The following is a 26495-nucleotide window of genomic DNA, read 5'->3' on the forward strand; positions in this document are numbered from 1 at the left end:
AGCGGTGACAAATGACAGCGTTTGACCACCCGTGTGGAGCTACCAGATGGAGGCATCAACAGCATGGAGAGCTGGGTTTCACCAGGTTCGTGGGGACCCTGTCCCCAGAGGAGCAAGGAATGGCTGATGGAAAATTTGAAGATGTGTCCCAGGTGTTGGTAGCATTCAGGGATGTGGTTGTCATCCTCATCCAGTAGGAACAAGGCCCGTGGATCAAGCTCAAAGGCACCTATCAGATGTGATGATGGAGATTTATAGGAACCATGACTTCCAGTTTCTAATCTAAAAGGAAAGAGTTTGGATGATGGTGAGACAGGTGACAAGAGGCCCACACCCAGACTGCTGTGGGGTCAGGAAGACAGTTCCCGCAGAGCAGGACAAAGCTTTAGCCTCCCAGCAGATGAAAACCAAAGTCTTCCAAACAATGTTTTGACTAGTGCATTTCAGAGAGGCTAGGAATGCGAAGGCTGGTTTGAGAGGCTGCAAGAAGATAAAGCATTTACATCGCAATCAGCTTACGACGCCCCATGAAGAAGCGCCCACTGGGAAGATACCGGGAATGTCATGATTCTTGGTGATTCCCGCGTCTGAAATCAACTGAGACTGCCTGTAGATGAGAGCTTAACTGTCACCTGATAGATTAAAAAAACCAGTCATAATCGAACACATGAGAATCCAGGCCCAGAGTGTTCTGGAAGCGATCAGTACATAATGGAATGTAAACTGTATGAATGAGATCACTCTGAAGAGGGCCAAGACCGAGCCTTGGCGGGTCCAAGGGCTTCGAGGACAAGCGGAGGAGGAGGATCCAGCAAAACCGGACTGGAGTGAAAACACCTTCAGAAGAATGGCCCTGAAGTGTGGAAGAAATCCCGAGAAGTGTGGGCTTTCAGAAGAGGCCTAGTGAGAAAGAAAGAATGTTTCGAGAAGACAGAAAAGGACAACTGTGGCAACTACTAGCAGGAGGCGGAGCAAAGCGGGCGCACAGAAGAGAGTTTTGACGGCGGCTGTACACAGGTCATTGGCAAACTAGGTGAAAACCATCCGGGTGGAGGGACGGGAATGGAGGGCTGAGGAGCGGCTCCTGGGAGAGTGGGCCTAGCATGGGGGGACAGAGGGCGACTGAAGACAACCGTTTTGAAGATCCATACTCTTAATGGGGGGCAGAGAAAGGACGTGGTGGTTGGGAGGGTCAGAGTCAAGAGATAGTTTTTAAGGAAAGGAGGGGAGTGTTTAAAGGCACATGTGTAATCCAAAGGAAGTGATCCAGGATAGAAGATTAAATTGGTGATACAGAAGAGAAAGGAGATGACTGCCTGCAATACTGATAAACTGGAACTGCATAAGAACATGAGACAGAGACCCAGGAAAGTCCTTAAAAAGGCCAGGACAGGGGGGGCCAGGACAGGGGGACCCTGGACAGAAGTTGGTGGTGGTGTGGGGCCAAAGGAACTTGGCCTGAAATATGAGTCACATTTATTTATGCAATAAGTATATATTCATTTTTATCAATATATTACTTTATACAAATGCTATTATTTTTATTTATTTATGGACAAGAATACATTGGCATGAATTGATAATTTAGTATGTATATATAAATAATGATTATAAAATATTTATTAAATGTTAAATACAAGTAAATTAACAACTTACATTTATTTCATAAAATAGGCAGGAAGGAGAATGCACAAGTACAAATGCAGACAAGGGGGTGAGCTTGGAGGGGAGCAGATAAGGTGATTCCTGTATGATTATATCTGTGTTCTCTGTGAACTCAGAATCCGTGGTCAGTAGAGAGCAGAGATGTTGGAGATTTAGAGAGAGAGGAGGAAGCGAAGGGTATGACGCATGGAGAGGGTTCATGGACTCAGGTGTGAGACTGGAGAACTGCTGGAGTGTGAATCCTGGAGAAAAAGCGCTGATGGACAGGAGACGGTTGTCAGAGACGAGATGTTTGAGGTGCTAAAGTTACTGCCAATGGCAAGGTCTAGTACAGGACCACGTGAGTGTGAGAAGAAGGAGGGTCAAGGTGAGACCGCTGGGTGAGGGAAGCCAGAGTGATGGGGAGAGTGAGACAATGGCTGAAGGTCACAGAGAACAAGACGGGAAGGACTGGCAGCTCAGCAAATGACAGCACACAGGGGTGGGGGTGGGAGACCCGAGGAAGAGAGAAGTCAAAGGGGCCAGGGCGAGCAAGGAGGGGACCCCGCCACCCCATCCCTGGTAAGATGACACTGAGGAGAAACACAGCTTGCACTGGAGAGGGCCGTGTGGGAGTCTGCATCATCAGAGGACAGCCACAGAGCAAGAAAGGAAGGCAGCTTAGAGAAGAGGCTGCAGGTGGAGGAATGTCACCTGGTTTTCAGGGCTCAGTGCAATGGCTGGGCAGACGGGTCCAGGTCTGGGGCTAGACAGAGAAGGCAGGGCAGTTTAGGGTGATGGGTTTCAGTGGCGACTGAGGTGACTGGGTTATGAAGTGTGAGGAATCCTCCTAGAGGTCAAAGCACTCAGCCATTTAAAAACCTGGGCCTTCCCGGTGGGGAGGGTATAGCTCAGTGGTAGAGTGCGTGCTTAGCACGGGCGAGGTCCCAGGTTCAGCCCCAGGTACCTCCATTTAAAAACAAAAAAGGTATAAAAAGCAAAACAAAACCTGGCCCTAGTGGCCTTGCCCACACCTGGAGGTCTCGTCTTCCGACACTGTGATCTGGGGTTTGACTTCTTTCACAGCTCCTGTGCTGGAGACAGCTAACTTGACCTGCTGAGTTATGGTCTTGGCCCAGTGTGGTGAAGCTTACTTTCCAGGTTGGTTACACTTGTTCAAATAAGGGCCTTCCCTCTGGAACTTCACAGTGTGGTCAGCTGACTATCACTTGCCCTCCACCTTCCCCCAGGCCTTTCAAGATAGAGCTTAAGCTGCCTCACACCTTTGACAGCTTGATTTGTAACATTATTGTTAAAATTAATTTGTTTTGGTACAAGGCAATTGAAAAACATGAGAGGCCTGGTATCTGGACTTCACTTTCTACTTGATTCTCCTGCTTTTAGTTTTCTTGTGTGTGTGAATGCCCGATTAATTATAGAAATGAAGGGGGTTGACTTGCCAGTTTTTTAAAGGCTAATATTCATTGATGGCTCAGGTCCACTGGGAAGCCCATAAGCAGGGCAGGTTTTATTGAATATATGACGTTACCTCCACGATTCTGGTGATGGATGCCAGGTTTCTCCGGACTTGAAAGAGGCGTGTAGGGGGGGCCGGCGCCTGACCTCCTTTCTTTGATGTTCCATTCTTGTAAATAATGAGCGGTTTATCTTTGAACAAACTCAGCAGGTGAGCAGGTTCTTTGCCTTGGGAGACTCGAACCTGGGAGCAGTGGGGATAAAAGCAGCATAATAAAGCGTGCAGGCAGGAAGGCTATATTTCCAAATGCGTTCTTATTCTTCTTTTTGAAAACAAACTTAGAAATAAAAAGTCAAGAGCAGAAGGAACGATGATTAACAGAAAATATAGGTTAATGATAATCAAGCAGCATCTCCTTGCTGACTTAGGAATTGTCTGGGTTACTGCAGACACAGCATCTTCTCGGGGGACCCGACGCCGTACTGCACAACACTCTGCTCCCAGAAAGCACCAAGATGTAAGTCTGTTCATCCACATCTCCAAAGGGGAAAAACAACAAAGTGCTGAAGGGTGCCATCTTTTATTTGGTGACTAAAATTACTCTTTCCTCACGGGCACCAACACATTCCAGATGCTCAGGGCTATACCTGTTGCTTACATGTTTCAGATCTTGTTCAGAGGGTGAGATGTGCATTCATTCAAATACTTCCAAAAGTAAGACAACAAAAAAGCATACTTGTTCTTTCTATATCTCTACCACTGTGAGATGAAAAAAGTAATCAAGTAATCATAATCTAGGGATGAATAAAGATTTAGATTCAAACATCAAACACTGGCAAAAATAAACAGAACAGACTTTCTACTTTTTAACTTATCTATGGAAATAGTAATAGTGGATTTGCTTAATATAACACTTTTAAAAATACAATATAAGGACTTTTCAAGATAAGGAAATTGAAAACAATAAATGGTAAATTATTTAATTTCACCTATTAATTTAACATCAGATACTGGATTAAACATGAATTCCCTGTTTCTTCCATAAACTATTGAGGCATTAATTTACATGAAGAGTTCAAACTTTGTGTCAGTCCCCTATTTTTTCAATTATTTTGCCCTGTGCTAAAATTGAACTGTCTCAACTACCTGGTCTGTCTTTTTCTAGAAGCCAAGTGAATGGCACATGCCATTGTGTAAGGAGGCTTAGGGAGCGCTGAAAGTAACTAACTCCACAGGTATCTTTCACTTAGCAGACATATGAATGAGTGAGTAGCAAATTATAAAAATGTCTTCTGAGTCACAGCCCTGAGCTTGGGGTGAGGTTACCTGGGAGCACCTAAAACTGCTGTTGGATTCACATTTCACATAACATTGAGAAAATCTCAACTGCCAACTTGGGAGAAAGAAGGCCATTAACTAAGACCCATTCTCCACTGCGAAATGAAAATAAGACAGGGAAAAGTAAACTGAAAATCCTTCAGTACTGTAATATAGTCTACAAAAGAATTGCTTAAAACAGCAATTTAGGACTTGTTTTTTGCATTATTGTAAACTACTGCCATCTAGTGAGGAAACTAAGCATTACCATTTCATTGTCAATTTAGGATTCAACTGGCTAACAGAATGGAAATTCATTCATTAGTTGTATCAAATGTTTAACTATGAAATATAAAGTTTATAAGGCACAGATCATATCCTCAAAGTTCTTGCATGAATTGGTAAGAAACAGCTGAAAGATCAATTAAATGACATTGATGATTTCAGTTCTTAGAAATATTTCATTCAAGAATGTAATAGTTTCTGGGGAAATTCGTGGGGAAGTTCACAGGGAGTTAGCACATTTAAAGAATTCAATCATCTTGTTAATTTGTTAATTTACAATGAACAAAGTTGGTTTATTTTTTGAAAGTTAATCTGTACTTTTAAATTTAGGTCTGACTTGCTTTACACAGGTACTAAGTACCAAGATGGAAAGGAAACCAGCTGGAAGACCAAATTCAACCTCCACATCTTAATTTCATGTGCTAAAGTATCTGACTTACATTTCTATTTAATTGATACTTTTGAAGAAGCCATTACACTTTTATAAAGATTTGAAAACAGGAAAGTGATCAGCTGGAAGTGGTAACTCAGAACGGTTTTAATTGACATCTGATGTGATTCTAAATGAAAGATTGGGGGGGCTCCTAAATGTGTTAATAGTTTATTTTTTTAATTCTGTTTGCTCCTTCTTTTCCAGAATCTGAGAAAATTAGTATGGCGTGAGAATTGGAATAGTTAAGCTCCAAAATGGAAAAAAAAAAAAAGGATAATATTTAGAAAATGACAAATTCCTATCCCAACTTGGGGGAAGGGTTGTAACTAGACACTGGGCTGGCAGAACTTTAACGTGTGTGAGTTTTGGGGTTAAAAACATCCTAACCTGCACAGCCTGTCCTCCAAGGGACCTGTCCAACTGCACAGTCAGGAACGCCGATGTCGTCAGCTCGTCCCTCGTGGCATTTGCTCCCTGCCTGGAGGAACCAAAGAAAAATAAATTAGCTTGTATTTAACTTTTAAGATCATCTAATGTAGGCATTTCAAGCAGAAATTTAATATCATGAAAGATCAAGAAGAAACTAGCTGTTTTGACACGATACAGCAACAAAAGCTATTGCTTTTGGAAAGTACCAACACTGAGCCATGAACTCTCCCGTGCACTGTCTAGAACTACACATGGGAGGTATTTTAATCTCCGTTTTCTAGGTCTATTTGCAGTTCTTTACATAACTTAGCTAAGTAATCAAGTCTGTCTGATTTCACGTTGAGCTGCCTATTTTGTGAAACCATCTTCATAGTGAAAAATAATCCACTTGAGTAGAATATAAGCCAGATCTATTGGGTTGAGTATTAGAGGCATTTTATCTTTCCATGATTATTTGATGAGCATGGTAACAAATGTCTGCACCCAGAAAAAGCAAGAAAATCATCATCAGAAGTGGGCAGTGGAGAGGCCCCATTCTGTCATTCTAGCCATTCTTTAAAGGAATTATTAATAACACAGTTAGAGTTTAAACTACCAGTCACTCAGATAAGAGACAATCAACCAACGCATCCCATTCATCTGCAACTTCCCTTCCTAGGGTAGCCTGTGTATCACTCCAGTCAGTAGCTTAACCTACAGAGCAACCTCTGGGAGATCTGCCTATTCGACGTGTTGCGGGAGAGCAAAGCCAGCCAAAGCACTGAGCATTGTTTGTTTCTAGCCAACCCTCCGATCCTTGTCTGACTGGAGGTTAGCAGGAGGAACACTAATGCTGGGGCTGGATTTCAAAAGTTAGTTATATCTTTTCTTCGGACGCTTTGAGAGAGACCTACTATTTCATACCCAGAGCAGACTAACACAGCTCCCCAGCCTGGGCAACACACCCAAACATGCACATACGCGCACATGCCCCGAAACACTGGGTGCGGGGAGCAGGTCCTACTTATCTCAGCACATTTCCTGCACAGAGTCAAAGGGTTGATACAGAAATGTCCTAGAGTGGGGTGCCGAAAAAAAAGGAAGGACATACTCACATCAGGCACAAGTCTAAAAAAATTAAAAATGCTTTCCATTATATATGGACGCTCACAAAAATACAGTCTTTAATGCTACTTTTAAGCCTAAATTTCCCAGGAGCCAGTCCCGCTAACAGTCACTTCCGGGAGCACCGGGTGAGGAGAAACACGGAGCTGAGGAAAAAGCAGGAGTCTGTTCTCCCCCGTCCTTCCTTCCTCACATCTGTAAGTTCCTGGCTATTTCTTCATTTTCTTTTTTCCTGTACGAAAAACAAAAATCCAACCAAGCAATAGACAACATCTCCGCACTACTGTTGCCATTTTACTTCTTTTCCCTGGAATATGTCAACCAGTAAAACTGGAAAACCAAACTTTTGCCTTCCGGACACTCTTACTAAATATTTCACTGCTTATCTCAAGCCCTTCTTCTTCCTATGAAGTGACCTATGCTTCCATCCACGCAGATTCACGTTATTCTGTTTTATGGACCTACGACCCAGGCCGTCAAGGACCCCACTACCACAGCGGCAGGATGGGTGAGCCGGCCGGGGCCGCGCTGCGGGGGCGGGGGGGGGGCTGCGGGGCTCCTCGGACCGGCGGGCAGACAGGGCGGCGGGGCGAGCGGGCGCCGTGCGGGGAGGGGCCGGCGTGACTGTCACGGAGCCCCCCCTCCCCCCGGAGGACCCCGCGGGGGGTGCGGGGCGACGCTCCCCTGAGCGCGGGCGTGGGGCCTCGTTCCTCCGCGAAAACGCAGCCATCCGGACGCGCGTGTCCACGTCTTAGTTGGTTTACGGGGAACTTGGAGGTTCGGACCCTGGGCCAAGGTGTGATGCCAGAGCCTACCGGCCTGTAGTCCAGGTGAGGCTAGTGTCCGAGAAGACGTTAGAATACGGTTGGGTGTTTTCACGGGAGAACAAAGATCGTTTTGATTTTTAGAAAAACAAATAAACAAACAAAGGACACCACTACAATCAAGATATAATGAAGTTGCTCTTTGCCTCTAATTTTGAAATTCTATGCGTCGAAACAGTCTACTTTGGTATGACTTCTTCTAAGTATGTGGTACTTGTTACTCATTAAAAATAAATACTGCATGAAAATGGAATTTACTGCTTCAAGGGACTCATCACTGCCACTGTCCAGAGTCTGTTCAATTCCAATTACTTGACGTTTCGGAGAAAAGTTCACTGCTGAAATTATTTTTCCTCCTATCATTTTCGAATACAAGTGGCTTCAGAAATAAAAAGACAAATCTGGTACTGAGTAGCTGACTGAATTCTAGTTTGTCACCTTTAACTCTGCCTCCTGGACTTAACCTATTTACATCCCTGCAGTGAAATGAGCGCATAAACTGGAAAGCTGTTTAATTTGAAAGCCAGGCTTCAAGAGATCCGCCTGTTTTCTAAATGTCCTCTTCACCACCTTTATGGAAGCTTTTGAAGTCCCACAAATCATACAACAATAACAAACTGACATATTTAACATCCATATTAAATGACAAAGACTCACAGAAGGACTCTTAAGTATCTAACTTGTATTCTTGATACCTCAAAAAGTCATACATTCTCATCACGGAAATCTTGAACACATCAAATTGAAAGGAGACAGTATGTCCCCTCCCCCACCCCCAGTGCTAGTCCAAAGGTAATACCTATTAACAGTGTGGCACAGTCTCATCTTCCTCTTCTCTTTCTTTACAGCGAGGGCCAAATTTATCCTCCCCGAGTTCCTTATTTCCACAAATAAAACACTACCCACCTGTGCACAGATCAGAAATCTGGGGTCACCCTTGCCTTGGCCATCTTCTCTGTTCCCCGTAACCAGTCATTCAGATGTCAGCATCTTAATACCCTGCAACTTGTCTCACCCTTTCCCTTCCCATTTCCCTTACACAGTTCTGGCCACATTATCATTCAGCTGGATTACTGCAACAAATTCCCCACAGCCTCTCTGCCACCAATCTCCTCCCACTAGTCCTTTCTTCACACGTCAACCAGAATAATTTCTCTAAGATGAAAACCAATCATGTCATTCCCCTGTGCAAACTCTCTGACTGGCTTGCAATGCCCTGAAATAAGGTTCATCCTCCCCAGGATTGTAACAAAGCCGTTCACAGCCTGGCTCCTTCCAATTTCTCTGGTTTTATCTTTTGCTCCCTAACTTTGCTCTAGCGGTACCTCATTACTAGTAGGTCAGAGCACACTTTTCCTTGCCTTGCTTGGGATAGCGTCCATATTTGCTCGCCTTCCCAGCTCCCACTTCAATGTCCCTTCTAGGAGCTCATCACCAATAGCCTAGGAGTGGGCTTGGGTGACTGTCCCTAATTCCCCAAAGATCACTCAGCTTGGGCTTATCTTAAATGCTTCATACTTCATTGAAATGCCTGTTAATCTTCTTCTTCTCTTTTAAAGTGTAAGTTCTTGGGGACACAGGCTGTATTTTTTTCCCCTCACTGTATCTGTAGTATCGAGCACAGTGCTTGGCACATAGAAAGTGCTCAGTAAACATTTTCAAACAATTTAAGGAATAGCTACTTCATTTAAAATGTATAACCTGATTTTGTCTGTTTAGTTATATCCACATAGTCATGTGGATTGTAAATTGATGATTCCTCAAAACATTCTTTTAAATTGCTCAGTCTTTCCTGTTTGGTCTAAGTGCCACAATCAATTGTAGTTTTTACATACAAAAGAGAATTAAGAGGAAACCAAGAAACAAAGTGTAAAAGAAAAGCTGGCTGGGAACAATGAATTTACCCCTATGAATGCCATGCTTTGCAGAAACACTTTTCTGAATTAAACTTTAGGAAAGGGAATTGCAAAACAAGGACATAGCTTCTAGCAGGGCATAGCTGCACTCAAGCTGTAAAGAAAGCTGCCGATCAAGGTGTGACATGTTGCTTCACCAGTTACAACAGTTATGACTTTGGGTTCAATTACTTCATCTGCCTGATTCCCCCCCTCCTCTTTTTTTTTTCTTTAGAAAATAATCTGTTGGTGAGGAAGAAAGATAATACATGGAAACATCTAGCTTTTTGCTAGTACAAACATGCTGATCAAAAAAGTGGTTGCTCATAGATGGACAGGTGATCATCATACTAAGTAGCCAGAAAGAGAAAGAAAAATACCATATGATATCACTGATATGTGGAATCTAAAAAAAAAAAAGAGGACACAAATGAACTTATTTACAAAACAGAGACAGACTCACAGACATAGAAAACAAACTTATGGCTATGGGGGGATGGGGAGGGATAAATTAGGAGTTACGATTTGCAGATACTACTATAGATAAAATAGATAAACAACAAGGTCCCCCTGTACAGCACAGGCAATTACATTCAATATCTTGTAATATTCTATAATGAAAAAGAATATCAAAAGGAATATATATATATGTATAACTGAATCACTATGCTATACACCAGAAATTAACACAATATTGTCAAATTGACTTTACTTCAATTTAAAAAATGGTTGCCATGAAGACGGCATCTTAAACACACAACTAAATCCTAAATACATTCATCTTTGACAGGGTATGATGTGACTGTGGGGTCAGAAACCTCCCTGGGCACAGTGTATGTGCCCTAATGGTGTACATTAGAATCTCAGGAGTCCCTGTGGGCCAGGCATTTGAATTTGTAAAAAATTGTCCAGGTAATTATGTGCACCTACTGTTTAGAACCATTGCCTAAGGCAGTGCCTGTCAATCATTATAGCACATATGAATCATCCTGGGATCTTGCTGAAATGCAGGTTCTGCTTTAGTGGGTCAAAGGTAGGGCCTGACATTATTTCTAACCACCTCCTGGGTGATGCCAATGCTTCCAGGTCCCAAATCACCCTATGGCACCAAGAACCTAGGGGACAGGGATAATCATCCCATCTCCTGAACTTGGTTAAGCTCGAGGCACTGGTGAGTGTAAGTGGTTACACTATGAGGACAGAGGTGGCTCTGTCATCTGGTGGGACGCTCACCACAGAGAAATGTCACCATCTCAGCAGAGACCTGAGGTACATTCAACGTGCTCACTGAAGAGCACCATCACAAGGTGGGCAAAGTTAGGATCCTGCTTCACCCTTGCACCTTCCACCTACACGTCTCAGCTTTAAGATCTTTTTAAAAAATTATTTTCTTTTTCTCTGTCTTCCCAGAAATAGTCTATTTTACTTGATTTCACTTAATAAAGTTTGAGAATCCCACATGAGATGACTTGTTGCGGAATCCTTGTCCTTTTGGAATAGTCCAATGGCAGCTACACCTAACTTATTTGGTGTTCCTTCCCCATTGGCAGTGACTCTCTTTAAGTAAACTTAACCCTCAATTAACTAAAATCATTATTCAAAACCATACAAGATAGGCTACACTGGCATTTTCTCCATTGTTGCTATGAATTTCATGGGGCCGGAGAGTAAGGATGCATCAATTTGAGGTCTCTGGAGTATGACATAGGATCATAAATTATACACCTGTGCCTTAGAGGGTTTGCCACCTTGCAGTGCTGCAGCTCCAATCAGTATGGACCGCTGTGAATTTCAACGATACGAAGACATGGTGCCCGCGATGCTGGCCGGATGGAGTGTTAGCTTGCATAGGAGATGAGATACTCAACTACATACCCACCAGGAGAACACTACCCTTTGGATACCAAAACCTTTTTCCTAGATTAAAAAGGATGGCTTCTATCTAACTCCTTCCTCTTGTGGATAGCAGCTACAGAATACAGTCAAAATCATATGGAAAGAAAATACTGCATGCATGTTATACAAATCTCACTGGGGTAACTAAAGGGTAATTCTACTCCACATTGCCTGGAATTCAATGAAATTTAACTCTGGAGCAGAACCTGGCCTCTGTGGAACTTGAGATCTTATGAAAGAGGGAACTTACCACGTGTAGATAATCTGTCCTCGGGGGTAAGTGTAGAGTATAATGTAGCAGTCACCGCCATAGAATTCACCGTATGAGTTCTGGTCAATTTCCACCCTACCATTGTTTTCTACCCGCCAGATCTGAAGGAAATAAAACATGCATACTGAAATTCAAATTTCCTTGATCTAATAACACTTCTCAGAGCTCTAAAAATTTTTTTGGTTTAAATCTGTCATTAAACAACTTTTAAATTCCTTTTCCAAATCAAGCAACAGGAAAAAATCTTATCAATCTGGCAATTTGTTTACTGACTTTTTAAGCACTTACACGTCCTTTGTACCTTCATAGTACTTAGTTCAGAGACTGATGATTAATAAGTAACCAACCATTTGATCGATACGTGAACACAACGGGACACTCAAGTGGAATAACGAACTACAACATTCGGCTCAGGGATACATCTCTTAACTTGTATAGAAGTTTTCATCGGTTGGGAGGTAATTTTTCACAACTCTCTTTCCTATCCTGTAAGGCGTGAGATAGATGACTATTTCCCAGGTTAAAGTGGCAGACTGTGACCAAATAATAAAGATGCCCCTTGTGTGAGCTCTATTTTCCAAAGGTGCCATCTAAGCATAAGACCGATAGATAAAAGCAGGCAGAACTGGTTTTTTTTTTTTTCCTATTTCCTCATCCTCATCACAGATTAAAGACAGTTTAATTAACGATGAAAAGCTGGAGAGAGAAGAGCTGTAGATGAAACAGTAAAGTAACATATGAGTCAGAGACTGCCCGGCACTGTGAGCACACACGCCCTCCGGCCTGGGTCCTGGGGAGGCCCAGCACAGATGGGCCCTTTGCTTTGAGACTGGAGCTAAGCAAGTGGGGAGGAGCGGAGCAGTGCTGTCTGAGAGCAGCCCTCCCACGCCATCCCGGAGGAGCGTGGCAGCACGGCCTGGCTAGACCCAAAACCTACAGCGAGCCCTGAAGTCAGCAGCCCTGGGGAGGGCATCTTGGAGACACTGGGGCCTGACAGGGAGACTGCAGCCGGGACATCCTTGGTGCTGGGGAACCACATCTTCACGGGGCTGTCTGGCTGTGCTGAGCTCCGGAAAAGGATGTTGGAGCAGCAGACAGACCCAGACCCGAAGCTGCTACCCTTCTGACCACCATCGTGGGAGGCACTTCCCCCTTTGCGGTTCCCACAACCCCCTGCACAGCTTAGATTCACACATCATGTCTTTGAAAAGAAAAACTACTTCCTAAATCTCTTTACTAGATACTTTGGCCCAAACATTGTGGTATGCTCTGGGAGGACAGAGATAAATGATTTTAATTCCTTCCCTTGAGGAACTGACAAGAGGTCTAGGAGGACAAATCTGTAAGTAAATGAAAAATTTTGTGGTACTTACATGGCAAATTCTGTGAAAAATATAACTTATGGTTTGAGCACAGAGAAAGGTCACTTTAGTGAGGAGGGAAGGCTTCATAGGAGAGGCAGCTTGTGACTTACTGAGTTACAAAGGGGGAGTGGACTGTCAACCAGACGGTGGAGGGGAAGTGGCCTCGGGGCAGTGGAAGGGTGAGGCACAGAGGAGAGGAAGGACCCACCACAGAGGGTCTGTGAGGCCCCACTGAGGATGGACGTTCTCAGAAAGACCATGGAGAGCCATCAAAATATTCTAGAATGGGAGTGACATGACCTAGTTCCCCTTAAGTTAGATGACTCAATAGCAGATTGACTGAAAAGATTCTAGTTAGGGACAGCTCTTAGCTGGGGGTTAATAATTTTTGTCAGAAAAAAAGAGGAAAAAAAATCAACAAACTCAATTTGAATGCTCTAAAAATATCGGTGAGTTTGGCATATAACACATGCCTGATTTGCTTTCGTGAATGCCTCTGAGATGCAAGGGAAGCAACAACTTCTGGTGTTGGTGCTTTCAAAGCAACACACCCTCACTGGGCAATCCCAGGTCTGAGAGCAGGGGCAGTTCAGAGCCAGGAAACCAGATAGAGATGACTGGGTTCCTTGCAGGCCTCTAAGGTGACAATAAAGTAATCTCACACAAATCACTTAACTTCCTGGAATTCCAAAATACACACTGTGAAACAGAACTGAAGGTCAGACAACATCTCTTCCAGCTTTAAATTCCCTAACTAAATATATAGTTTGGGACCATCTTTGTTAATAATTGAAAATTCACATTTTACAAAGTTTGCAATTTCTTGAAGTTGTATTTCCACTTCTACTGGCATAAATGGGCTTGATAAAAACAAACAAATACACAAAAACATGCAAATACCTTCACTTTGCCAGAACCATCATCCACCATATTATGCTGGGCCGCCATTTGTGGAGAAGTGTGTAATTTGGAGGCATCGAATGGCACTTGTTTTATTCGAGCCACTTTCTCTGTGACATACACTTTCCCAAAGCCATCGCTCTGATCTTTATCTCTCCAGTCTTTAAAGAACTGTTTGAAGATTGGTGTTTCACCTCCTTCCGGAAGCACTTGAATCTGAAATTTAAAAACTAATAATCATTATAAACAGGAAAATAAGAGATCAAGGAAAAACAGGAATCCGGTAGTACCATTACAGCCAAGTAAGTCCGAGTGTTTTTTCTACATTTGGTTCATGAGAGGTCTGTGACATGAAAGAAATGATCTCACTGTGTTACTTGCACCAGGACATAAAAATGAAAAAATGAGGCTGAGAGATTCAGAAAGGAAGATTAACTAGCCAGTGTCTAAGCTGATCTCCATGAAGCCAAATATTCTCTGGGCATTCCTCCACGTCTACACAGCTTGCTCTATGGTAAGTCTTCTTAGTTAATTCAACTATGATTGATCATCTCGACTTAAAAGTCTGGGAAGAAAGTGGATGGGCTCTAATTCCCAGCATGCAGCCCCATGGAAGGTCTGATCTCCAGTGTCTGAGAAATTCCATCTTCCACACAGATACAGTTCTAGGGACACATGACACAACACTGGACTCATGTAAGTGAAGAATGACTCCTATGCATATGTTACTTGGGACCAAATTCTTTCATGAGATTTGTGGAGATGTCCTGAGCTCTCATGTTTAACAATGTTTTCCTAGCCAGTTCATTTCCACACATACTTGAGTATTTTTAGAATAATTCATTTGCTCCAGGAATTCTTCAGCTGTCTTCATGGCAGTCTTTCTCTCCTGGGGATTAGCATCTTTACCTAACATGTGAGATAAATGAAAGAGACAGAATTTCAGAGAGGCAAGATACTCCATGATTAAGAATTACTTGTGCACCAAAAAATAAACCTGAATATAATTTAACTACAACACTGAGAGAATGACAAAAATTTCCTAGTACACTAAATACATTTAACAATATCATAATGAATGCTATAAGAAACAGATTTTTTTTTATGGCAACCAAAGGCTTTCTCTCACCCCATCATCCCTGGCAAATGATGCTCTTAGAAAGAAAATATGGTTTGGATGTCTGCTTTTTACAGATCATGCATCAGAAAGATAGGCTTTTTTTTTTTATAATCAGAAAAGATGTTTTAGTTCCCTTCCTGAAAAAAACTCTATAAATCTGAACAGCATCGACAATGTCAATCGCAGTTCTTACCTTTCCACACGAAAATTTGTTTGGCGGCTCCATGGTCCAAAATGAAGCATTCTTGGGAAAGCAGCATTGCCATGGAGAAGGGGTTTTCTTCTGCCACCATGCTCACCTTCATGGACCCACTGGCATCTGAAACCTAACATACAAACCAGGAGCTCATTTGAGGATGATAAATATGTTGTAGACATGGATCACAGCAATGGTTACACAACTCTATAAATGTTAATTGCAACCACTGAATTGTACACTTAAACGGGTAAACTTTACGTTACATAAATTATATCTCAAGAAAGCTACTTCAAAGAAAACAAATGAGCAAACAACCCCATGAGCCCAATTTCACCCTAAAAGGCTTTTATAAACTCCGTTGGAGTAAAAGTCTACTAGTAAAAAAAGTTAAGTTTCAACACAGAACATACCAGTGGTAATAATAATGGATAAAGTTTGTTGATTTTTCATATCTACTAGGCACCATGTAACAAACTTCTCATGATTACTTCTTAATTTTTACAACAATCTTTTCAAACAGGTAATAATCTTACACTCATCACACACACACAAAAAACTGAAGCTTAAACATTCATTCATTCATTGAACATTGACTGAGTACTACCACATGTAAGGCACTGTGCTAAGGAAGGCTTTGATACATTACAATTTATGCTTACAGATTTTTTTCAATATGGATCCTGTAAGTTAAGTATATTTTGTGTAAATTATCAAAGTAGATTTCCTCTGTCATATATAAATTGTTATTTACCTAGACTCTTGAGGTTTGGAAATGACCACAGAACATTTTTTATAAGTTGGCAGAGGTCTTACAAAGTTAAAAGTATACTTAATGCCCGGGTTAGAATTCACTGTTTTTCAAAGGCCAGCTTGTAGGCTGCAAGGTTATCACCTGGGCACTTGCTAAATATGCAAATTTCAGGGCCCTCCCTAGACCAGTGGTGGAGCTTTCCTGCACTCTGGTGGGGCTTGAATTCCGTATTTTTAATTCTAAGTGATTCTGCCTTTCAGTTTTGTTCAGAAATCCCAAATTAAAATATTTTCAAACGGACTTTAGACTTTGGATGTATGCAGTATGTTACAGATCCACTAGAGGGAGCAAGGATTCAGGATTAACAAAGCCACATTTTAAAATATTTCTTCAGACCCATAATGCTGTCCAAGAGGGAGAACAGATTCATTTGCTAATGCACCATAAAAGATATCTATTAAACTATTGAAATTGGGTTTTAGAAACAGTAATAAAAATAAGCAGCCACAGAATTATTTCTGTATGGTTTTATATTAAAATTACCGGTATTTAGGAGTGGTAATCACATTTTCCTATACCATCTAAGAAGAAAAGAATCGAGTTCCCCTTTACAAAGAGGAAGTTATTCTACACAAATCGGTAACTCGATCTTCATTTGAAATCACAGAGTTTTTTAACTCGAAGGTCCTTTAGGAGCAGCAAATAGAACTTCTTCCTTTAAGAGATGAGAAAACCACTCAGTTCCTCAGAGAGATTAAGGTCTGTTCTAAATCACGTGCTTGGAAAGTTGTGAGGGCAGGGAATGCTTGAAGGATCCCATGTGAGCAGTTTCCTCATCTGATATATCTTGTCACCAGCAATAAAATCATAAAATCATAGAGCTGGGAGGAACCTGAGTAATCTTCTAATGTCATCTCATTCTCTCTGTTTCTCTCTCTCTCTCTTTCACATAAGGAAATAAGACCCAGGGAGGTCACATCTTGCGCAGGGTCACCCAGCCAGTCCTCCACACAGAGCTGACACGGCACCAGGTCCTCCAGCGCCCAGGATAGGGCTGTTATTACTCTGTCTCCTTCCAGCTGTTTGATTTGACAGCCTTGCCCTCCTGAATAAAGAAAGCCCTCATGATGGCTAAACAGGATATTTGAAATAAGGTGACAATGTTATAGCATCTCAAGATTTTATAAGAAAGAGTTTATAGAATCATTTTACTCCATGAAGGGAACGTTTTGTTGAAGGCACTATATCAAACCATATTGTTGCAAAGTAGAACAGCAACAATATGTAATTTTATTCAAATCACAGCACTAAGTTCACTTATTATTTTTTAATAAAAAATTTCAAAGTAATAAAAACAGGAATTGTCGTAACTATACTAGAACAAAGAATGGAGTCTGCCCACATACTTCTCTTTGAGGGCAATGAAGAGAATTATCAACTGTGGCGAAGAGAGTCCCCGCAGTGCAGGCGTCCCCGGAGCATCCAGTCCAGTAAAACAGTAGAACCCCCAACAGTGAAAACTCACCATGTAGAGCTTAGCCATTTTCCTGTTGGTTATGTCTGCTCTGGTGTCATCATCATCTTCTCCATCCCTAAGCTCTGGCTTTTTCCCTAACACCTGGAAAAAAAATTGAACAGGCAAAGGATAAAGACGTCTTATTAAAGAATGCAAAGTTAAAAAAAAAAAAGTAAACCATCTTACATTTCGAAAGACACAGATTGTAAAATAGGAGCAACTGAAATGGCCAGGCTCAGACATTTCTCAGCCAATCACACTACATTGGCCTTTTTCCATGGGTCAAATCAATCAAGGGCATTAAGTAAACAAACACCGCGTTCACTGGTGATGTGAACTTTCAAGGAAAAGAAATCCCAAACTTGAAAGTGTAGGTCTCCATATTATGGAAAATTAGCAGGAATTAATTAAAATATGAGTTCTAAGTTCAGTTCTGCAAGAGAATTTCTTTCACGACAATCTATAGGTTTTATTAATTTATTACCACAAAGACCTGGCCAAATTGCTACTTAAGGGCAAGGTACTCTTATCATTACTGATATGGGCTAAAGTGCAAGTGAACCATATCGTGCTTTGTTTCCTGCTCTATTTTTGGCACAGAACAGAAGAATGTCAAATGAATGAATGAATGCATCTATTTATTCTTTGCATATCTGACGCAATCCAAAAGTTCAAGTAAAACATTCAGTAGAAAATACATTTGAATCAGCTTTGAATTTCTGTGCACTAAAATCACAAAAAATATGTCTATAGAGCACCTTAATTAATTAATTTAAATAACTGACACAAATATAGGACGTTAAGGACAGGAATCAAATATAAACATTCTAAACAATGTGAGTTTTATAACAACGTAAGTATAAATTCAAGTTCAGAAAATGCAAGGAAGTTATTCATTTAGATTCAATAAATATTTAATATATGAGGAAATTCCTTGCATAATGTGTTTTATATTCAGTATCCCTTACAATATGGTGTGTGAAAATATATAACTGCTAAATATCAAACAACAATGAAAATGTATACAAATTCTAATCCTTGCATGAGTACAGCACAGCCTCGATTTAGAAATATATTTAAGACATTTCTTCTGGGAGCATGTCCACCTTTTTGTTTAAACAATGATCAATAAAACACTTTAATTATCAAATATACTACATGATTGTAATACAGTTTTTCTTTTCTGCTAAAAGTGGGATCAAGGCAAAAATTAAAACACTTGCAACCAAAAGCTTTTTTTTTTTTACAGTTTTACCTTGGTAGAAGTATGTTTATCTTATAAAAGCAGTAAAAGGTCTCATACACACTTTTGAAATTCTACTCCAACCAAGAAAGTAGTTTGGAATCAAAAGTTTGGGTTAAGGCCGTATTTAATACTGGGACGTCTCCCAGCGGACTAAGCGAGTCTGCGATTTGGGGCATACTCCAACTTTTAATTTTCAGATAATCATTCCCACATTAGCCAGGGATCTTATTTAGCCTCTCAAAGGACTGTAGCATAGATGTGAAGTGAACCTGGGGGATTTACTAGAAACAGGCTTAACTCTGGGGATACAAGGATGCTATACATTGCCAGGTGTCATTTTAAAATTCAGTTCAACAACTAAGCATTTACCAAATACCTCACTGGGATATACAAAAGAGCGCCCCACCACCTCGCATAACTCTTAGAAACTTTACACCTTTCCTGGAAACAGGAAAATAATTTAAGGTCTGCACTTTATCCACTATGCCATACATTTTGATCTTTGAAATAAACCGTAAATACAGCTTTTCTTTTCTTTTTTTTTTCTACAGGAAGGATAATGCCTAAATTTAAAACACCCACTTTTAAGTTTCTCAAGTGATAAGCATTTAGCTCATATAATCCCTTGTGTGTGAAACAGCCTGTATTTTGATAATTTAAAGAGGAAGGGAAACAGAGAAGACTCCTCTGAGGATGTTCCATAAAAGTTTCATCTATTGTTTTAGCCAAGACCTGTCTCTCAAGCTTGGAGCTCCCCTTTCCTTCAATTATTTTCTGTAAGTTTCCACTTAAAAGTATCATCGTCCTCTAACAGGTTCCAAACTTACCTTATCTTCCTACAAAACTGACCATTCTCGATTTTCCCCTTGTGTTGGTGAGTCTCTACTCCTCACCTGGACTTAAAATCACGCTGTCCGTTTTGAACACTCCCTGCCCTCCACTTTGAACCTCCCAGCTGCTTAGTCACTAAATTCTACTTCTTGATGGTGATGTTTAGAGTCCCCGACTCCCGTCTGCATTAATTCCCACCCTAGCAGAGTGCTTCATCACCCTAGCCGCGGGTTACACCTCCTCCTGGCAGTTCCCTTCTGCCCTCAGTCCCACCTTGTCTTTTCATCCAATAAGTTATCCTGGGCACCGGCTGGAAGGCCCCTTATTTCACTTCACTCCAGTATTTCAAGAAAAGGACTCCAGGTAAAGATTTATATCTTTTATCTGCAGCCATGATTCTTAGGGTTCATTGTGCCACACCTGGGTACCTTGAGAAAATACAAATTCCCCACCGCCAGCTATTAAGCCAGCAGGTCTGGGCTGAGGTCCAAGAAGCCATGCTCCAGATGATTCTGAACTGGATGCTCATGGACAGAGCCCACACTCCCCTGTGTGGGTGCCAAGGCCCCTTCAGAGGCTGGATGTGACCTACCTTGCATCATTTCCCAGCATCTTCTACCGAGTAGCCTTCTCTAATCCGGCTAATGTTCTCGGTGTCCCCTGGGAGCCATGCACTTCCTTCCCCAGGGCTGTACCTAATGCTGCCTGTAACTGCTACCTAGGTGGACTGGGTTTGGCAGAAGCAAAACTGAGCAATTATTCTTTGGTTGGTTCAGCTAATTATAATGAGCACAGTAACAGTCACCGCTTACTGAATGTCTGCAGAGTCACACACTGGATCAGAAGCTTCAGACACATGTAACTTCAACCTTGCAAGGGCTCCCATGAACCAGATACTGCTATCATTATTTTACAATGTTCAAAGAGGTGAAGCAAATGTTTCATATAGCTGCTAAGTGCTGAGGCTGAGATTCTGGCACAGGGTCCTTTAATGCCATTTCTGCAACTTTTAGAATAACTGGTTGCATACTTTCCTAAATCAAGGAAAGCTGGGCAAGGTTTTGAAATGGACAAAAAGATTTTTTCCATGGATGGTGCCTAGGGGACTGTTCTGATGTGATCTGATGTGACCTGATGTTACAGAGGTCTGCACCTTTCCTTTTCGCTGAGTTATTTTTTAATTCAGTAGAAGACTGATAGCAGTAAATGATTCAGTCCACAGAGATGCACAGGAATTCTGTCTGGTGGAGTTGAAAGTAATTTCTGTGGAAGAGGCCAGTTTTGCAGTTATTAGCAAACTCATTTCAACACCGACTGCCATACCTTTGTGTGTTCTTTGGATCCTTCTTTGAATTCGTTACAGTATCTTATTAGCAGTTCTTTTATTAATGAATACAAAATCTTTGACGTGGGTGATTTTATGTTTGTCTGAGATACATGATTTTACTTCTTTGAAAACCACCCTTTAACATATAGTACCCCTTTGTCTAAACCTATTTATATATTTGTTGCCTTTTATTATGTTACATGCATTTAGCTAATACTTTTCAAGTGTTACTACCTGCCATGTTAAGAACTTTAAAAATATAATATAATCAATGCTCATATATCACTATGTACCAGACCCCATTCTAAGCCTTTTACATTTAATAAGTCATTTCCTCTTCATAACAACCCTTGGAGCCCATTTTAAGCCTTAAGAAACAGACTACGTAGTTTGCCCCAGGTCATGCAGCTAGTAAGTGACAAAGTCGGGATCTGCCCCCGCTCCAGAGTGTGTCCTAAACTAGCAGCTGTGCGCCTCTTGGAGGTACTTCCGATGATCTTCACTTAACTCTTTCAGCCTCATCCCTGGAGATGAAGCAGAAGTTGTCTCACAGTGGAGATTGTGCAGGGACCACTTCTATTTCCCCCTGTTCTGATCGGAGCAATGGAAGCAATTACCCGACGCAGCCCACATCCTACACACTTTGGTTAGTGTTCTGCCTTCCTCTCCACGTAGCTCTGTTTCCATCTTTCTCCAGATCCCCTCTGTCTACTTTCCTTTGTTCTTGGTTCTGTCTACGCTGTGGGCATGAAAGGCTGAGAGACAGAAATTTTTTTATCATCTCATAGTGTTGTGGGAGCAAGAAGCCCTTAATAAAAAGATAAAACAGGGTTCAATAAACAGGAAAGAGCTACCAAAAGAATGTAAAATAAAAAAATAACTTTTTTACTTGCAAAATTGTCAAAGGTTAGGAGAACACTGACAACATCCAGTGGTGGCAAAGATTCGGTATTCTGCCAGGCACTCCGGTGAGAAGCAACATTCTTGAAAATGATGAGAAGTAGGTAACAGAAACCTTAGAAACACACCAATCGTTTAGTCCAACAATTCTATTCTAATAGTTTAGTCTAAGGAAATAATTAAAATATATACAAAAAATTAATCTAATGAGCTTTCATCACAGCATTTTATAATATTAAAAAACAGAAGCCATCTCAATGCCCAAAATGGGAAGAACTGATGAAATAAATTAGGCTATATCCATACAATGGAAAACTATACAGTCGTTATAATATTATAAAAATTACTGAATGACCAAGAAAATGTTCATAACACTTCAACTAAAAATTTAGGCTGCAAAGCATTACTTACAGTATGAATTCTTTCTTGAAAAAGCACAGAGATATGTAGGTGAAAACAAAGATTAGAAAAAAATTGGTTACTTTTTTTCAAAGGTGGGACTTGGAGTGATACTTTTCTCTGTCATGATTATATTTTGTAAAGTTTCAACAATAAGCATTTATTTCTCTTAAATAAAACTGTAAAATATTTTACTAAAAAAGGCTGACCTCCTGTATTTGTTCCCTGTCCTAGTGGTGTAAACAGTGATATTTTGTTACTTTGAATAGAGTAATTATTACTTCACTTTAACTTACATTGTATCGGGGGCTTCTGCCTCAGCTTTCTTCATTCAGTTCATCAAAGGATACTAAGTTTGCTTACTGGATTCCTACCTGCTCTAGGCATTTTGATCAGAGAAGCATTTGTTAATGTAAAGATCTAGAAGGCGCCACCACGGGTCTAGAGCTCTTAAGTTTTCAGCTAGGGGAACGAAGTGGTTCCAAAGATCACAGGTGCTTTTTTGCAACAGATGTGAAATGAATTCAAAAATGGGAGTATCTATCTCTTTTCCTCTCTGTTTTGTCAGTAACAAATTGGAAATGCTTAATAACATCTTTTTTTTTTTTTGAGTAAAGTTAGATTTATTTAGAGAGATACATACATACCGCATAGAGTGTAAGGCAAGAGAAAGGCAAGGAAAGAGGTGTGGGAATTGGGTGCTCAGGTTAAGGTAAAAGTAGGTACACACTCCACAGACAGAGTGCAGGCCGTCTCCGCAGAGGAGGGAGTGAGAAAGGGCCGCTAGGCGTGGTGTTGCCAGTATTTATGGGCTCGGTAGCTTCACACGCCTACAGGTGGGACCATTTTAACTACCCTGGGGAAGGGGCTGGGATTCCCAGGAACTGGGCCACCGTCCATTCTTTGACCTTTTGTGGTTTGCCTGTCATGGTGCCTGTCAGTGGAATTGCTTAATAACATCTTAATGATGTAAGACACTACTCCGAATACATGAAATGAAAGAGGTTGGAAATGTGTGGAAGTAACAGTTGTTTTCTGCCTGAAGAGACTTCTGCTGTTTACTCTGCCTTCAACAGGAGTTCAACTGAAAAGAACTCAGAAGATATTTATATCAAATCATTAAAGCAAATACACAATCTAGCTTTAGATTCACAGTCCCCTAGTTTCAGAATTTCTAGGTTTTCATGACCTGCATCGAGATACCCTCTTATGTTTTTTCTGTGTGACCCACCGTGACTTTCTTTTAAAACATACGCTGGCCTATGTGTAAATCTGTTTTCTTAGAGAGAAGGACCAGGCAGTTAAGAGAAACTTGGCTGTATTTTCATAATTCTTTCTGAATTTTCATATTTCCATCTGTCTTTATTTAGCTTCTACCTTTTAGCCAGCCCAGCCTACTCTGGATATGAAACTGCAACACATACAATCTTGCTTACACAAGATGCAGTTAGCCTTCTTTACCTTTCTTCAGAAAAGTCAAGATGCTTGGACACTTTATAGTAAATATTTGAAGTGAATAGCAGGAAAAGAGGGGATAACACATGTTCTGGAGGAAGGACAGTGCGTAATTCAAAACTGCAGATCACTTTGGATAAAAATGTTCAAAGTTGGTGTCAGGTCCTACTAAAAGCATTTAACATAGAGGATCTTATGTGCTTCTCAATGTCAGTTCAGCTTGATAGATTAGAAAAATGAGGCTGAGGGAGTCAGGAGTTTTGCCTGAGGCCCAAGCGTGCGAACCCCAGGTCTTCCTCCGCCTACTGCAGTGTTTCATACAGAAAATGAGACATGGCATTGTTCTTACTGTAACTATTTTCGTGTAAACGGCTCTGCTTCTTTTTTTCCCCTTAGAACAGAATAAGCTCTCAGGCACTGAGAGCTAAAATTTTAACTGTTCAGTAATTTCTGTGTCTTGTTTCCTGTCTTATTTCCTTTCCCTAAATAGGGGGAGAAAAGGCAATACATTGCCAGCATCTGGTGAACAGAAATACATTATGAGGTGTAGCCTCATCGTTGTTTACTCGCTTCAAGATATTTTACACATTTGGTAGGACAAATATTTGGTAACAGGGAAGAAACAGGGATACAAAATGACAGGCAATTCTGAGAAAAGCTGCGTCCACATTTAACCAGCCCCGCCTCCCCTGGATATGTTTCTAACATCGCTCTTGTGCTCTCTCTCAGCGATGTGCCTCCCTGCCCCCAAACGACTTCATCTCCTTATTGACATATTGAATTAAGAGTAATTTAATATATCAAATAGCGGATGAGCTATTTCAGACCTGAGGAGAGCATGTGAAATACATGTTTGGATAAAAGGACAAAGTGGACCGAGTCCCTGCAAGAGAGGTTCTGCTTCATCACCCAGCTCAGGGCTGTCCAGCACAACCTCCTGTGGCTGTAATATTCCATATCCGTGCTGTCCAGCACGGTAGTCACTGCTGAGCACCTGGAACGTGGCTCGTGCCGCCAAGTCCCTGAATTATTAGTTAGATCAATTTTAATTTCTTTAAATCAAATCCTAAACGTCCACACACATCTCACAGATGCTGTACGTGACAGTGCAGTTCCAGAAGACTCAGAGGATGCCGTGGCCTTACGGAACTCATCGTGATGCAGGCCCTAATCTCGGTATTACCGTAACGTCAACGTAGCAGAGATTAGGTTCACAGGGTCAAACTCACGAGAAAGTCAGCTCATAAATTATTATAATATGGAAAGCTAATTCACGAGTTATTATTATGCAACACTAATGTTAATTTCTTCTGTATAGCACAGGGAACTAGCCATATTCAATATCTTGTAAGAACCTTTAATGAAAAGGAATATGAAAATGAAAATATGTATGTGTATGCATGACTGGGATATTGTGCTGTACCCTAGAAACTGATATATTGTAACTGACTTACTTCAATTTAAAAAAAAAAAAAACCAAAACTCCAGTACAAAAGAAACCAAGTATGATAACGTGGAAAGTGAACTCACAAGTTATTAAAACGCATAAGCCAGAACGTCAGCTTATTACATTACAGCAGTTGTCTTCACCAGCTGCATATTAAACCTGCCTGGAAGTCAGGATAAAGAACACTGAAGGCTGAGAATCCCAGCCCCAGAGAGGCTGACTGAAGCCCCTGCACTGTGTACTCTAGAAGCCCCCTGGGCCTGGTTTGGTGGTAGGATTTCGGCCTTGAGTGGCATTAGCTTTGTTAGTCTGGCTCATCCATCTCAACCATCAGGACGGGTCTGCCAAGCATTTCTGATTTTCATGTAGCTTCACATAAAGAATTTCTCCTGTGGACAAATGATCATGACCTGGAAAAGATTTGAGGCCATCTGCTCTTTCTGGAGATGATGAATCCCATTTCTGTTAGGTCTCAAACCCATCAGGACATGTCTACTTGACCAGTGCTTGAATGGCACCTCCATCACTTGCCTTTGGGGTTCCTAATCTCTATGCACAATGATCAACCCCCTACTTTGCCTTTCTGATAATCCTTTCATTGCTAAGATCAAGCCATCTCAGCTGGATGGACCCATTACTCAGGGACTCTGTGATCTTGCCCCCATATTTAAAATGGTGTAATAATTAATGCCACTCACAATTACGATGATGATTAAGTGAGGTAAATAAACCTGATTTACAGATAACATTTAATCAGATTAGGTGGAGTTTTACAGCAAGAGAGTTGTGAAAACCTCCTCTTTATCTACATAATTCAGAACATTTCCAAGCACCAAAATTTAATTGAGTGAACTCAAAATGGCTTTCATATACTCTGAAGGGCTTGAAAAACATTTGCATATATTTCATATTTCCACTAAAAGAATGTATTTTCTTTCAAAAAAGTCTGCCCAATAACCCTGCACCTAATGCCTCCACAGTATGGATAAAGGGTTGAAAAAGAGATATAAAACCAAGGGGCAGGCCAGCCCACTGAGCACAATATTACTTATGATGTAGTGTACACAAAATAGGTATGATTGTCAAACATGTGGCAACATTTTAGAAGTTATAAAATAATTTCACAGCCGACAGGAGTCCCATCTCTCTGCATGTTCACGCTTTACAAAGCTCTGGAATGAAGACCGCCTGGCTGTGAACCACAGCCCTCCCACCCCACTCCCACCTGGGCAAGTTACTTGGTCTCTCTACAACTTACTGTCTTTGTGAAGTGAGGATGTAGAGATGCTGTTGGGGCCTTGCCCATCTCACCTTGGTCCCCCTCAGAGGTCATCTGCAGACAATTCCTTGAACGTCAAGGCCTTCTGCTCCCTATCTGATGGCATTCTCTGGCCACTGAGCTGTACTGTACTCACACACAAGGCAGGCTGGGGGTTCTGGGGAGTTGGCACTCAACGAGACTCTC

At 41.3% G+C, this 26495-nt stretch overlaps 1 protein-coding gene across 1 annotated transcript in view; it reads right to left on the reverse strand.

The window, feature by feature from the left end:
- Window positions 1-26495, reverse strand: part of SCIN (scinderin) — a 66250-nt gene that overhangs the window by 7576 nt on the left and 32179 nt on the right. Inside the window, exons 5-11 of the mRNA XM_006217747.3 lie at window positions 17435-17527; window positions 15153-15285; window positions 14660-14748; window positions 13840-14055; window positions 11555-11676; window positions 5544-5634; window positions 3194-3364 (exon numbers count right to left, since the gene is read on the reverse strand). Coding sequence (XP_006217809.2) covers window positions 3194-3364; window positions 5544-5634; window positions 11555-11676; window positions 13840-14055; window positions 14660-14748; window positions 15153-15285; window positions 17435-17527 — 915 coding nt within the window. The remainder of the gene's footprint in view (window positions 1-3193; window positions 3365-5543; window positions 5635-11554; window positions 11677-13839; window positions 14056-14659; window positions 14749-15152; window positions 15286-17434; window positions 17528-26495) is intronic.

Source organism: Vicugna pacos, chromosome 7 (assembly GCF_048564905.1).
Source record: "Vicugna pacos chromosome 7, VicPac4, whole genome shotgun sequence".
NCBI lineage: Eukaryota > Metazoa > Chordata > Mammalia > Artiodactyla > Camelidae > Vicugna > Vicugna pacos.